The sequence below is a fragment of the Entelurus aequoreus genome, linkage group LG03 (assembly GCF_033978785.1).
Source record: "Entelurus aequoreus isolate RoL-2023_Sb linkage group LG03, RoL_Eaeq_v1.1, whole genome shotgun sequence".
NCBI lineage: Eukaryota > Metazoa > Chordata > Actinopteri > Syngnathiformes > Syngnathidae > Entelurus > Entelurus aequoreus.
The window spans coordinates 63,236,365-63,251,558 of NC_084733.1; the positions used below are offsets into that span (position 1 = coordinate 63,236,365).

A 15,194-nucleotide genomic window follows, 5' to 3' on the forward strand; every position below is an offset into this window, starting at 1 on the left:
ATGCCACTGCGTTCCAATCGATCGGCCACTGATCATTACTGGCCAAATTCTGTGAAAAATTGCTAGATCCCAATCGGTGCCTATTGATGATCACAAATAAATATCACTTGAAGCTCATACCTTGCAGCTTGGTCCTTTGTGTTGACTGCTAGCAGCCACTGCTAACGGTTTGTTTATGTAGGAATCAGATTTTTTGGCCAAGTCTTAGTTCAATGCAGAGCGGCACCTTAATGTTATTATCCCTTCCATTGCGGCACACAAACTGCATTTGTCACAAGTTTTAATATCACAGTGGAACTGGAGAAACGGGCTAAAAATTTAACACATGGAGTAAGAGAGCAGCAGATGACAAGCAAACATGCTAAGCTAGCTTGAAACAACAGAAGAATAAGTGCTTAGTTCACTTTAGCAAACATGAAAGTTTAACCGCCTTACAGATATTACCAGGAAATTAACAAGTAGATTAATAAAAGTCCAGAGAGAGGATCATATGCAACTGAAGTGCTTCGTTCCTGTGTCTGTTGTGTGTCACTGCCAGGCGATCGCGGAGAGGGTTGGACTGGTCCATAAACTGATGCTGTTGATCCCCAGGGTAGTACAGTGTATGAGTGATACACTGTATGATTAAATCAATATTGTTTTCATAAAATCTGTTTTTTGTTTTTGTTAATGTTTAAAAATTCAGTGAATAATACTGTGGACTTTGACTTTATATTGGTTCAACAATTGTATGAAATAAAACAGAATAATGACATAGTTTAAATATTTAGTTGACATTGTTAAAATGCCTTCATGTGTTTTTATTGTTATTGTGATTAAAAATTAAAAAGCAAGATCATTTACTGATCTGAAATATTTTGAAGCAAATTGTATTGGTACCCGTACAATTACTGGTTCACTTCCGAAAAGGTAAGAACTGCCAAGACACGTGGGGGCGTGGTTATGGGCGTGGTCAACATGACATCATTGAGTAGTTTGCATAACTTGCTTTGATGATATTATTTTCTTTAAAAAAGGCTAAAAAAATGTGTACATGCATTTAAAACAATTTTGTTATTATTAATTAGTATTAACATACAGGTATGTGGGCTTGTATTAAGCCTCAGGGAGTTGAACGCCCCTGCCTTACATAGTTCCGGGTCACCCTTGGGCAAGGTGTAGCACCCGAATGCCCCCCCCATCAGGGTTACGATACCCCCCATGAACTACCCTAAAAGAGGATGCGTTACCCGGCCCGGAGGAAGCCCGGGGCCCTCCTCCGGAGCTAGGCCCGGAGGTAGGGCTCGTCAGCGAGCGCCTGGTGGCCGGGCTTGCCACGGAGCCCGGCCGGGCACAGCCCGAAGAAGCTACGTGGACACACCATCTTCTCTGCCACGTGGGCCCACCACCCGCGGTCGGAACCAGTGGGGTCGTGTGCGCTGCCAAGTGGATGGCGGTGAAAGTGGAGGCTCCGGACGGACCAATTCGGGGCAGCAGAGGCTGACTTTCGGGACGTGGAACGTCTCTACGCTGGTGGGGAAGGAGCCTGAGCTGGTGCGAGAGGTGGAGCGCTACCGGTTGGATCTGGTGGGGCTTACCTCTACGCATAGCAAGGGCTCTGAAACCACACTCCTGGACAAGGGATGGACCTTGTTCACTTCTGGAGTTGCTCAGGGTGTGAGGGCACAGGCGGGTGTGGGGATACTCACGAGTCCCCGGCTGAGTGCCTGTACGTTGGAGTTCACCCCAGTGGACAAGAGGGTCGCCTCCCTTCGCCTTAGGGTTGGAGGGGGGAAAACTCTGACTGTTGTTTGTGCATACGCACCAAACAGGAGTTCAGAGTATTCAGCCTTCTTGGATACCTTGCATGGGGTCCTGTATGGGGCGCCGGCAGGGGATTCCATAGTCTTGCTGGGGGACTTCAACGCGCACGTGGGCAATGACAGTGATACTTGGACTGGCGTGATTGGGAGGAACGGTCTCCCTGATCTGAACCTGAGTGGTGGATTGTTATTGGACTTCTGTGCTAGTCACGGACTTGCGATAACAAACACCATGTTCAAGCATAAGGATGCTCATAGGTGTACCTGGTACCAGAGCACCCTAGGCCAAAGATCAATGATCGATTTTGTAATCGTATCAGCTGATCTGAGGCCGTATGTTTTGGACACTCGGGTGAAGAGAGGGGCTGAACTGTCAACTGATCACCATCTGGTGGTGAGTTGGGTTAGATGGCGGGGGAAACCTCTGGACAGACCTGGCAAACCCAAGCGTGTAGTGCGGGTGAACTGGGAACGTTTGGAGGAGTCCTCTGTCCGGAAGGACTTCAACTCCCACCTCCGGCGGGACTTCTCTGCCATCCCTGTGGAGGTTGGGGACATTGAACAGGAATGGGCAATGTTCAAAGCCTCTATTGCTAAAGCTGCAGATGCGAGCTGTGGCCAGAAGGTCTTAGGTGCCTCAAGGGGCGGTAACCCTCGAACACCCTGGTGGACAGTGGTGGTCAGGGAAGCCGTCCGACTGAAGAAGGAGTCCTACCGGGGTATGTTATCCCAGGGGACTCCGGAGGCAGTTGCAAGGTACCGACGGGCCCGAAGGGCAGCGGCCGTGGCTGTGGACGAGGCTAAGCAGAGGGTGTGGGAGCAGTTCGGGGAATCCATGGAGAAGGACTATCGGGCGGCACCAAAGCTGTTCTGGAAGACCATACGGCACCTCAGGAGGGGGAAGCAGGGAACCATCCAAGCTGTGTACGGCAAGGATGGGACTTTGCTGACTTCAAGTGAGGAAGTCGTGGGGCGTTGGAAAGAGCACTTTGAGGAACTCCTGAACCCAAATACATCAGACACACCCTCCCTGATAGGAGCAGGGCCTGAGGATGATGGGGGATCGACGTCGATCTCTCGGAGTGAAGTCACTGAGGTAGTTAGACAACTCCACAGTGGCAAAGCTCCGGGGGTTGACGAGATCCGTCCAGAAATGCTGAAGGCTCTGGGTGTTGATGGGCTGTCTTGGTTGATACGCCTTTTCAACATTGCGTGGAAGTCTGGGACAGTGCCGAGGGAGTGGCAGACTGGGGTGGTGGTTCCCCTTTTCAAAAAGGGGGACCAGAGGGTGTGTGCTAATTACAGGGGTATCACACTACTCAGCCTCCCTGGGAAAGTTTACGCCAAGGTACTGGAAAGGAGGGTCCGGCCGATAGTCGAACCTCAGATTCAAGAGGAGCAATGTGGATTCCGTCCTGGTCGTGGAACAACTGACCAACTCTTTACGCTTGCGGGAATCCTGGAGAGGGCCTGGGAGTATGCCTATCCAGTCTACATGTGTTTTGTGGATTTGGAGAAGGCGTATGACCGCGTCCCTCGGGAGATCTTGTGGGAGGTGCTGAGGGAGTACGGAGTGAGGGGAACCCTGTTGAGGGCCATCCAATCTCTGTACAACCAAAGCGAGAGTTGTGTCCGGGTGCTTGGATGTAAGTCGGATCCGTTTCCAGTGGGGGTTGGTCTCCGCCAGGGCTGCGCTCTGTCACCTATCCTGTTTGTGATTTTCATGGACAGGATTTCTAGGCGGAGTCGTGGCCATGGCGGAGAGGGTATACGTCTCGGGGGGCTAAAGGTTGCGTCACTGCTGTTTGCAGATGATGTGGTCCTGATGGCACCTTCGGTTCGTGACCTTCAGCTCTCACTGGATCGGTTCGCAGCCGAGTGTTCAGCGGCTGGAATGAGGATCAGCATCTCCAAATCTGAGGCCATGGTTCTCAGCAGGAAACCGATGGTTTGTACAGTCCGGGTAGGGGACAGGACTCTGTCCCAGGTGGAGGAGTTTAAGTATCTCGGGGTCTTGTTCACGAGTGAGGGAAAGATGGAGAAGGAAATCAGCCGGAGAATCGGAGCAGCTGGGGCAGTATTGCAGTCTCTCTGCCGCACTGTTGTGACGAAACGGGAGCTGAGCCAGAAGGCAAAGCTCTCGGTCTACCGAGCTATCTACATTCCTACTCTCACCTATGGTCATGAAGTGTGGGTAATGACCGAAAGAATAAGATCGCGGATACAAGCGGCCGAAATGAGTTTCCTCAGAAGGGTGGCTGGCATCTCCCTTAGAGATAGGGTGAGAAGTGCAGTCACCCGAGAGAGACTCGGAGTAGAGCCGCTGCTCCTTCGCTTGGAAAGGAGCCAGCTTAGGTGGTTCGGGCATCTCGTGCGGATGCCTCACGAGCGTCTCCCTAGGGAGGTCCTCGTTGCACGTCCCACTTGGAGGAGGCCCCGCGGCAGGCCAAGGACCAGATGGGGGGATTACATCTCCTCTCTGGCCTGGGAACGCTTCGGGATTCCCCAGGAGGAAGTCGCAAATGTTGCTCTGGAGAGGGAAGTCTGGGGGTCTCTGCTGGAGCTGCTGTCCCCGCGACCCGATTCCGGATAAGCGGTTGAAGATGGATGGATGGATGGATGGATTAACATATCTATTTTTAATTATTTTCAATTGTTGCTGCTTTTTGTACAATCTAATTTGTTAAGATTCTTTTTGAGTGTTTACAGACTTTTAATGACTTTTTTTTAAAGATTAAAAACAACTCTGAACACATCACGATGTTGCACTAGTTTCAGTTTCTCTTCTTAAAATCCGCCACTCTCCTCTGAATATTTGCACATTTTGTAGATGGCTGTCCGCGGGTATATTTGGGATATATTAAACTAACGTCTACATCACAGACATGCTGACAACACTCCAGACAGTCACAATGGCGTGCGTTTTTCTTTACATCCGGTTTTGGAGATTTTTTTTGGTGGTCAAGTTTTTGGTACATTTTTTGTAGATAGTGCGCAAATAATAGGATATATATATATATATATATATATATATATATATATATATATATATATATATATATATGTGTGTGTGTGTGTGTATATATATATATATATACACGGGTAAAAGCCAGTAAATTAGAATATTTTGAAAAACTTGATTTATTTCAATAATTGCATTCAAAAGGTGTAACTTGTACATTATATTTATTCATTGCACACAGACTGATGCAATCAAATGTTTATTTCATTTAATTTTGATGATTTGAAGTGGAAACAAATGAAAATCCAAAATTCCGTGTGTCACAAAATTAGAATATTGTGTAAGGGTTAAATTTTGAAGACACCTGGTGCCACAAACTAATCAGCTGATTAACTCAAAACACCTGCAAAGGGCTTTAAATGGTCTCTCAGTCCAGTTCTGAAGCCTACACAAACATGGGGAAGACTTCAGATTTGACAGCTGTCCAAAAGGCAACCATCGACACATTGCACAAGGAGGGAAAGACACAAAAGGTTATTGCTGAAGAGGCTGGCTGTTCTCAGAGCTCTGTGTCCAAACACATTAATGGAGAGGCAAAGGGAAGGAAAAACTGTGGTCAGAAAAAGTGTACAAGCGATAGGGATCACCGCGCCCTGGTCAAGATTGTGAAAAAAACCCCATTCAAAAATGTGGGGGAGATTCAGAAGGAGTGGACAGCTGCTGGAGTCAGTGCTTCAAGATCCACCACCAAGAGACGCTTGAAAGACATGGGTTTCAACTGCCGCATACCTCGTGTCAAGCCACTGTTGACCAAGAAACAGCGCGAAAAGCGTCTCACCTGGGCTAAGGAAAAAAAGAGCTGGACTGCTGCTGAGTGGTCCAAAGTCATGTTTTCTGACGAAAGCAAATTTTGCATTTCCTTTGGAAATCGAGGTCCCAGAGTCTGGAGGAAGACAGGAGAGGCACAGGATCCACGTTGCCTGAAGTCTAGTGTAAAGTTTCCACCATCAGTGATGGTTTGGGGTGCCATGTCATCTGCTGGTGTCGGTCCACTCTGTTTCCTGAGATCCAGGGTCAACGCAGCCGTCTACCAGCAAGTTTTAGAGCACTTCATGCTTCCTGCTGCTGACCTGCTCTATGGAGATGGAGATTTCAAGTTCCAACAGGACTTGGCGCCTGCACACAGCGCAACATCTACCCGTGCCTGGTTTACGGACCATGGTATTTCTGTTCTAAATTGGCCCGCCAACTCCCCTGACCTTAGCCCCATAGAAAATCTGTGGGGTATTGTGAAAAGGAAAATGCAGAATGCCAGACCCAAAAACGCAGAAGAGTTGAAGGCCACTATCAGAGCAACCTGGGCTCTCATAACACCTGAGCAGTGCCAGAAACTCATCGACTCCATGCCTTGCCGCATTAACGCAGTAATTGAGGCAAAAGGAGCTCCAACCAAGTATTGAGTATTGTACATGCTCATATTTTTCATTTTCATACTTTTCAGTTGGCCAACATTTCTAAAAATCCCTTTTTTGTATTAGCCTTAAGTAATATTCTAATTTTGTGACACGGAATTTTGGATTTTCATTTGTTGCCACTTCAAATCATCAAAATTAAATGAAATAAACATTTGAATGCATCAGTCTGTGTGCAATGAATAAATATAATGCACAAGTTACACCTTTTGAATGCAATTACTGAAATAAATCAAGTTTTTCAAAATATTCTAATTTACTGGCTTTTACCCTGTATATATATCAAGTCATACTGTAACAACCAGCTAATGTTAATGTTTTATGCCTGTGTGGTTTGGATTTGATGTCAGTTTTTCCCATGTTTACAAACACACCGTCCATGCCGCAAAGGTGATTTGCGGAGAATGAGGAAGTGTTGTGTGTCCGAGTATGCGCTAAACTAGGAAAAGGAGAATTAAGAACTCTGTAATGAAAGAATTTAAATGAACAAAGTTTGACGTCACTTCTGCTCAACTTCCACCAGCTGGATGTTGCCATCGATGGAGCAGACGAAGTAGATGCAGATCTGACATTAATTAAAGGTGGAGGGTGAGTTTGCCTTCTTGACGACCGTAAAGCTCTACCCCATTACTTAGATTTTATTTATTTATCTCAGCGGCTGTTTGACTCAGGAGAAGATTGTAGCTGGCTGCGCAAAACATTTCATCGTCATCGCGGATTACAGGTTTGTGTCTTGCGTAAACCAAGTGTGATGGGAGCTGAAATCGCGGGTTACTCACCAAGAATTCTCTATCCACTCTCAGGAAGGACTCCAAGGCTCTGGGCCAGCAGTGGAAGAAGGGGGTTCCCATCGAGGTGGTCCCCATGGCCTATGTCCCCGTCTCCAGGAGGATCGTCCAACTCTTTGGAGGGGAAGCCAATTTAAGAATGGCTGTCAGTAAAGCTGTAAGTTGAATTATATTTACAAACTTTTTGACTTGGGGCCGCATTGGGCTAAAGAAATGTAGTTACATTACTGCATGTAAAGTAACTACCGTAATTTCCGGACTATAAGCCGCTACTTTTTCCCCTCGTTCTGGTCCCTGCGGCTTATACAAGGGTGCGGCTTATTTACGGCCTGTTCTTCTCCGACACCGACGAAGAGGATTTCGGTGGTTTTAGTACGCAGGAGGAAGACGATGACACAATGATTAAAGACTGACTTTTCATATACCGGTAGGCTGGTTATTTTGATAACGTACAGGCGAGCACTTTGTATTACTTTGCACCGTTGTATTATTTGTACTCTGCACGAATGCTGTTCGCCATGTCAAAGATGTGAAAGTTTGATTGAATGATTGAAAGATTTATTGTTAATAAATGGGACGCTTTGCGTTCCCAAACAGTCATCTCTGTCCCGACAATCCCCTCCGTGGTAGCAGGAACCCCTATATACTACGCTAATTACACATCAAAACCCTGCGGCTTATAGTCGGGTGCGGCTTATATATGGAGCAATCTGTATTTTCCCTTAAATTTAGCTGGTGCGGCTTATAGTCAGGTGCGGCTTATAGTCCGGAAATTACGGTGTATATATATGTGTACATATTAATCAATTATATTAATATCATGGATATATAATTGATATAATTGGATGTACCTTGTTTATTTCAATGACGACCTCCTTAAAGTTTTGTAATCAATCAGACATAGCAAGCAGCTAAAATGCGCCAAACATGGATACGTGTGGAGTGGTTTGCATTTATCCCATCATGCATTGCAGGAGATTTAAATGGGTGTATTTTTAAATTATGTGTTGTGCTTGGACATGTTTTATAATACCGTATTTTCCGCACTATAAGGCGCACCGGATTATAAGGTGCACCTTTAATGAATGGCATATTTCAAAATGTTGTTCATATATAAGGCGCACCGGATTATAAGGCGCACCTATGCATCCATTAGATGGAACTGCACTAAAGGGAATGTTAAAAAAACAGTCAGGTCAGTCAAACTTTATTAATAGATTACAAACCAGCCTTCTGACAACTCTGTTCACTCCCAAAATGAATAAACAGCTGATTTACTCGTGTTACGGTAAATCAAATGTTAGTGCTATCACAATATAGTAACACTCGAAATAGTGCAGAGCAATAACAATATATCAATAACTCAACGTTGCTCAAACGTTAATGTCACACAACACAACACACAAAATAAACATGTAAAGCTCACTTTATTAAGTTATTCCTCATCCACGAATCCCTCGAGTTCTTCTTCTTCAGTGTCCGAATTAAACAGTTGATTGAATGCGGCATCCAAAATGGAGTCAGTGTCGCTGCTGTTGTCCAGCACTTCAGTGACAATTCCTGCCTTCCTGAAAGCTCGGACCACAGTTGAGACTGAATCAGCCCAGGCATTTACGATCCACTGGCAGATAGTGGCGTATGTCGTCCAGCGCTGTCTCCGTTTTGGTGAACGTGTGTTCGCCTTCTGTCATCCACTGTTCCCACGCAGTTAGCAGTCTAGCTTCGAATGTCCTGTTGACACCAATATCTAGCGGCTGGAGTTCTTTTGTCAATCCACCCGGAATGACGGCGAGTATTGAATTAAGCGCGTAAGCGTGTCTCTTAATGTGATGTTATGAGCTAGCGAATATAACAACTACACTACCCAGCATGCTACGGGAGTGACAAGCATGTGCGGTAGCCCTGAGAAGCGTTGTTGTATGTCGTCATGCCGGCAGTTAGAATGTGGTTATGAGCACGCTGTGAGTAAACGTTGAGAACTCAACCAACACGCCTCGTCTGCATTATTTATAATTACACAGACAACACACTTAATAGGAGCCATTTTGGGGTCTTTACATAAACACACAAATGGAAATGAAACATCATATATCCCAGCACGCACCGCGCGCTTCTTCTTCTACGGGGGCAGCTGCTTAAAAAAGATGGCGGCTGTTTACCGTAGTTGCGGGACCTAAACTTTTTGAAAATGAAGTTTGTTGTGGCTCAATATTTGTCCATGTATAAGGCGCACCGGATTATAAGGCGCACTGCACTGTCAGCTTTTGACAAAATTGGAGGTTTTTAGGTGCGCCTTATAGTGCGGAAAATACGGTACCCACAAAGTTCAGTGGTGTGCCGACTTTTTGTGTCTTTTTATTTGCAACATGATTAAAAAAGGCTGTATGTATTGGGTCATATATAATATTGCTGGTGCAGCACGGTGCGACAGGGGTTAGTGCATGTGCCTCACAATACGAAGGTCCTGAGTAGTCCTGGGTTCAATCCCGGGCTCAAGATCTTTCTGTGTGGAGTTTGCATGTTCTCCCCGTGACTGCGTGGGTTCCCGGGTACTCCGGCTTCCTCCCACCGCCAAAAACATGCACCTGGGGATAGGTTGTTAGGCAACACTAAATTGGCCCTAGAGTGTGAATGTGAGTGTGAATGTTGTCTATCTGTGTTGGCCCTGCGATGAGGTGGCGACTTGTCCAGGGTGTACCCCGTCTTCCGCCCGAATGCAGCTGAGATAGGCTCCAGCACCCCCCGTGACCCCAAAAGGGACAAGCGGTAGAAAATTGATGGATGGGGCATGCTTTTCAAAATGCAATTCACGGTCATTAACCTGAATTACTCACTATGTCCACAGTGTGGTGGCAAAGTTGCTGCAATTAAACCGTCAGATATTCAAAATGTAATTGGAGGCGCCCCGCGGAACAGATCCCTTTTATTATTGGGCCGCACTTTGGACACCCATGGTTTACAGTATATGGGAAATATTGTGCCAGTCTCTCACTGATCTCTGCATATTTGTGGGTGTCAGGGTCCCGTGGTGACAGACAACAGCAATTTCATTCTGGACTGGAAGTTTGTGGGCGCTCAGAAGTGGAAGGACATAAACTGTGCCATCAAGATGATTCCAGGTGAGACACCCCACACTTTGTTGTCCGTGCTCAGTGTGCTGACGCACGTTCTACCCCCAGGGGTTGTGGAGACGGGACTCTTTGTCGGCATGGCTGAGCGAGCCTACTTTGGAATGGAGGACGGAAACGTGCTGATGCGGGATGCCCCCGTCAACTGAGGAGTTGGACCCGGCGTGCCCTCCTTGGAAGTAGACACATCTCATGATTTTACTCACCATGCAAGTGTGTCTTATTGGTATTTTCCACTTGATGTGGAAAGTTGTGAGTTATTATTGCCAGAATGCTTGCAAAGCAGCCTTGACCCGAGCTGCTGTTTGTGTTCAGAATGAAACAAACACACAATCGTGTTATTTCTTGTGCTAAGTAGAAACGATATGGATGGAAAACAGATCGTTTTTGTCTGTAATAGAATCAAGGTTGTAGTAATAAGGAATCAATATAGTACTATCTATCTAATTCACAGGATGAAGTAAGTAACTTCCTGTGTTCTTACACATGCCTCCCTCCATTAGTGCCTGTCAAGTCCACATGTTTACATGCTATTTTCAAAGAAGCGACTACATCACTTTGTCTTTCCGGTGGATATTTTGGAGGTGTTTTGACTTGATTGTTGCATGACTGTTGTATATCTTAAAGCACTGTACAATGGGACGGCGTGGCGAAGTTGGTAGAGTGGCTGTGCCAGCAATCGGAGTGTTGCTGGTTACTGGGGTTCAATTCCCACCTTCTACCTTCCTAGTCACGTCTGTTGTGTCCTTGGGCAAGACACTTCACCCTTTGCCTCTGATGGTTGCTGGTTAGCGCCTTGCATGGGTAAATGTGGAAATACTGTCAAAGCGCTTTGAGTACCTTGAAGGTAGAAAAGCGCTATACAAGTATAACCCATTTATTTATTTATAACAATGCAGTCTGCAAGGTGTTTCAGATATGTCCCTCTTTGCATCCATGCCATGTTTTGCACCAGCATTTGAATTAATTCATTCTTAAACAAAGTGACTGATTGATGGGTACACTTGTTTTTTTTTGCTTTTGAAACAAAACAAGACCAAAACAATGCACGTGCCTCTGTTTCAATTCAATGCTGTTTGTTCCATTTATCTTGAAAATAAACAAATCAGTGTTGCTATCTGGTGTTTTGTGTAAACATACTGAAATGTGGATTTAAATTCGAAGGAATGATTTGAATGCCATTTACCTATCTTGCCACATGATGGCGCTGTAAAGAGAAAACGTCATTATTGTTATAAACAATGAAGTCATCTGTTCAATGCGTTTAGCCTAATCCCAAAACTGAGTTTCTCCTCATCAAAATGTCACTAAAAATATTTTTGTATACAAGTTTGTTTGCTTTGTGGCATTAACATTTCTTCATATTTATTTCTAAATAATGAAGAAATTATCAGGTCCTTGTATTTTGGGTTTCATCTCGTCAAAGTTGTCAACATAACTCGTGACCAGGAAGAGGAAAAGCAGCCACTAATCTTCAATGCAGCCACGTTGGTGCTTTTTCGTCGACGGACTTGACGACCACCGATGATTGACAGCAGCACACACCTATTAAGTTAGCGCTTGTCGTAACTCTCGGCCAATCACGTTGCTAGTCACCCCCATCGTCAATTTGATTGGACAGACGGGAGACATCCGAGTCCGTTCAGGAGCTTGGATGACTTTACTGCCCCTGCAAATCGCCCCTGTGCGCATGCGTCAGTTTGACTGACGGGTAACTTGGCGAATGAAACGCACTGTTGTTGAGGACGGCAGTTTCGGCGGGCTTCACCGAGACTGACAAGGAGGTGGTCCAATTGCGTTGTGCTTAGTATGCGACCCAGCAAGACCGACATTTGGTCGACCAATGAAAAGTGCCAAATTACTTTTTTAAGGCACGCGTGTTTTGAATGTCCAATTGTGTGTTAGAAATAAGGCGGGACTTAAAGCGTAACGGCGACAAGTCTTGCGTCAACTATAAAGGCAATAACAGCGCGTTACCGCGGGTGGACGGTGTGTGTTTACTTAGCCAACTGAACACAAGGTAACTTTAGGGCACGCCGCGTCTTTTTTTTTTATACATTTGTACCTTAGCGTGTTTAATGATTTATTATGCATGTTAACATTCACACGGCCAGTGGCATGTAAATATCATGGCTCACTAATGTGCCAGTCTTACAAATGGAAAGGGGGCTTCACTTTGGAAAGGTGAGCATTTCCTTGCTGGTCCTCCTGCTGCTGCTGCTCGAAGTGCCCACCGGGCTTGGGTCCTCGCACACCCCGGGCTCCAGGAGGGAGCCCCAGCTCGCCGGCCGGGGCTTGGGATCGACCCCGGTGGACGATGGAGACGAAGTCATGAAGCTCCATCTGGAGAAGGTGGTCGGTGCTCCAGCCATAGCGGCGGCAGACGTGACGGTGGAGGATGACGACGCCGGAGAGGCCGACGAGGCGTCGGGAGGAAGTAACGGAGAAGTCCCGGTGGGGAGGTAAGGACTCGGCTAATGTCATGTTTAGCTAGTAAACACTCCACGTCACTTTTCATTCAAAGCTGCCTCCCAAACTAACAACAAAGTGGCCCAAATTGCTAAACGGTCAACAAATCCCACAATATTTACATTTATTATCACTTCAGTCACTTTTAAACCCAAGGTATAATTGCTTTTATTCTAATATCTTCGAAACCAGCTAAATGTAACCTTTAAGCTAGCAGAACAAGTCTGCACGTGTACCATCAGACATGTTTGTTGACTAAGTCTCATCATTTACCTTTTATGTTCTTTTAAATATGCCATCATTTGTCTGAAGTCACCCTAGAAATGATTGGGAGTTAAAACAACAACAAATAAGCAAAACATTATTAAACGGTAAAGCTTTTGGAACTTGTAATTCATATTTAAAGTCATAATTTGTCGTGTGTTATTCTGAACATGTTATTTTTTTTTGGTGCTATACTTAATTTTTCTTGTGAAACTTAGTTTGCTTACAAAGTGGACTATTATGTGCTATAAATGTCTCATGGTTGTCTATTTTAGGGCCATTAAAGAACTTCTTGGGCCCATCTAGTGTTTGTCATAGCTGCACTGTGATCCACCCGCACTATTGGCCACTCGTTTTTTGTTCATGTACACATTGCAAGGTGATTTATTAGGAAGTAAATGAAAGATATGGCAAGCAGAAAATCGTTCATATTGTTTGTTTTCCCTAAAAGGTGCATTGCGGCTATAAAGTGTGATTTATCAAATTACTCGATTAAACGAACAAACTAATGGATAGCTGCATTCTTAATGGAATGTATGCATTTACAGTGCATCTGCTTCACTTTCTTCCACATTTTGTTATGTTACAGCAGGGGTAGGGAACCTATGGCTCTAGAGCCAGATGTGGCTCTTTTGATGACTGCATCTGGCTCTCAGATAAATCTTAGCTGACATTGCTTAACACGATAAGTAATGAATAATTCAGCTGGTAATCACAGTGTTAAAAATAACGTTCAAAATATAAAACATTCTCATGCATTTTAATCCATCCATCCGTTTTCTACCGCACCTGTTGAAGAAGTCACATTAATGGTAAGAAGTATTTTATTTATTATTGGTTAGCTTCAGAATAACAATGTTATTAAAAAGAATAAGAGACTTATTATACTCTAAAAATGTTGGTCTCACTTAAAAATGCACACATTTAGTTGTATTCAGTGTTAAAAAATATTATATGGCTCTCACGGAAATACATTTTAAAATATTTGGCTTTCATGGCTCTCTCAGCCAAAAAGGTTCCCGACCCTTGTGTTACAGCCTTATTCCAAAATGGAATACATTACTTTTTGTCCTCAAAATGCTGCAGTAAATACCCCATAATGACAATGTGAAGCAAATCGATATTATTAAAAACACCCTAAAAAAATGACATGTACATAATATTTGAAATGAACAAGGACTTTTCTGTTTGCCATAACCCTTTTTTTCTAATAAAAAAAACTATTCCCTGTTTGCCACCACACAGATCTCAGCACCCACACACCACCGCTCTCATGTACACTCTACTGCAGCAGCCATGCAGAAACTATGTTCGCCTATTTAAAGTTTCGGGCACTCAATGCGGTCCGGATTTTATACATTTTCATTAGTTACTCTAATCAGTTTATCCGTGACACATTAAATGAATAATCCATGCAACACAATATAAATCAAAGCGTTTTTCTAATCCAATTAATTGATTGAATTGATAAATCGTTGCTGCCTTGTTGTCAACCACTGAACTGAGTCGATCTACGGTTTGGACCTGTTGGTACTATTAAGACATGAATGAATGCTGGACACCACTAAAACATTTTAAAGGGCTATATTTAATTTGACAAGGTTCACCCCAAATTGCCAACATACTTACATCGGTGGGGGCGTAGTCAATATGATGTTGTCATATAATTTGCAGAATCTGTGATGATTCATATATATATATATATATATATATATATATATATTTTAAAAAGCTAAAAAAAAAAAGTTATACATACATTTAAAATAAAGGTGTTATAACTAATTAGCATTAACATATATGTATGTATGTATGAAATCATTTTGCAACCGGTTTTGGCAGTGCTCTTTTTGGTAATCAGTCTTTTTCGGTGCATCACTAGTCAGTAGTATGCAAATAAAAGGCAATCATTCAATCAAAGTTTACTTATACAGCCCTTAATTACAAACGTCTCAAAGGGCTGCACAAGCGACAACAACATCCTTTGCTCTGAAAAAACTGAACCCAATGGGAACAAAGTGAAACCCTGGAAGGGAACCCCCCGCCCCTCCTTGGGTGGCCGGTGCGATGGATGCCGAGTGGATACGGTCAATAATGTGAGAGTCCAGTCCATATTGGGGCCTATATATAGCCATTCATACATTATATTACTTAAATTTGTTTTCGCTGAGAAACAACCTAGTTTTTGAGGTGTGGTGGCTTTTATTTTGCTGTGGCGGGCCTGGCCCAATCAATTACTGTTTGATATTTGTAACTTTTGCGTTAAATCTGTTGAACTCTTTTATTCGCAACCAAAACTCGGACATTGATTT

General features: G+C 44.4%; 2 protein-coding genes across 2 annotated transcripts in view; both read left to right on the forward strand.

The window, feature by feature from the left end:
- rpia (ribose 5-phosphate isomerase A (ribose 5-phosphate epimerase)) overlaps positions 1 to 11,267 on the forward strand; it is a 34,187-nt gene extending 22,920 nt beyond the window's left edge. Inside the window, exons 5-9 of the mRNA XM_062040602.1 lie at positions 6,760 to 6,824; positions 6,892 to 6,960; positions 7,040 to 7,181; positions 10,044 to 10,143; positions 10,204 to 11,267. Coding sequence (XP_061896586.1) covers positions 6,760 to 6,824; positions 6,892 to 6,960; positions 7,040 to 7,181; positions 10,044 to 10,143; positions 10,204 to 10,301 — 474 coding nt within the window. The 3' untranslated portion in view covers positions 10,302 to 11,267. The remainder of the gene's footprint in view (positions 1 to 6,759; positions 6,825 to 6,891; positions 6,961 to 7,039; positions 7,182 to 10,043; positions 10,144 to 10,203) is intronic.
- A 725-nt stretch (positions 11,268 to 11,992) lies between these two features.
- The window catches only part of LOC133646712 (eukaryotic translation initiation factor 2-alpha kinase 3-like), an 84,976-nt gene continuing 81,774 nt past the window's right edge, over positions 11,993 to 15,194 (forward strand). Inside the window, exon 1 of the mRNA XM_062042408.1 lies at positions 11,993 to 12,614. Within this exon, the coding sequence (XP_061898392.1) occupies positions 12,310 to 12,614 (305 nt within the window). The 5' untranslated portion in view covers positions 11,993 to 12,309. The remainder of the gene's footprint in view (positions 12,615 to 15,194) is intronic.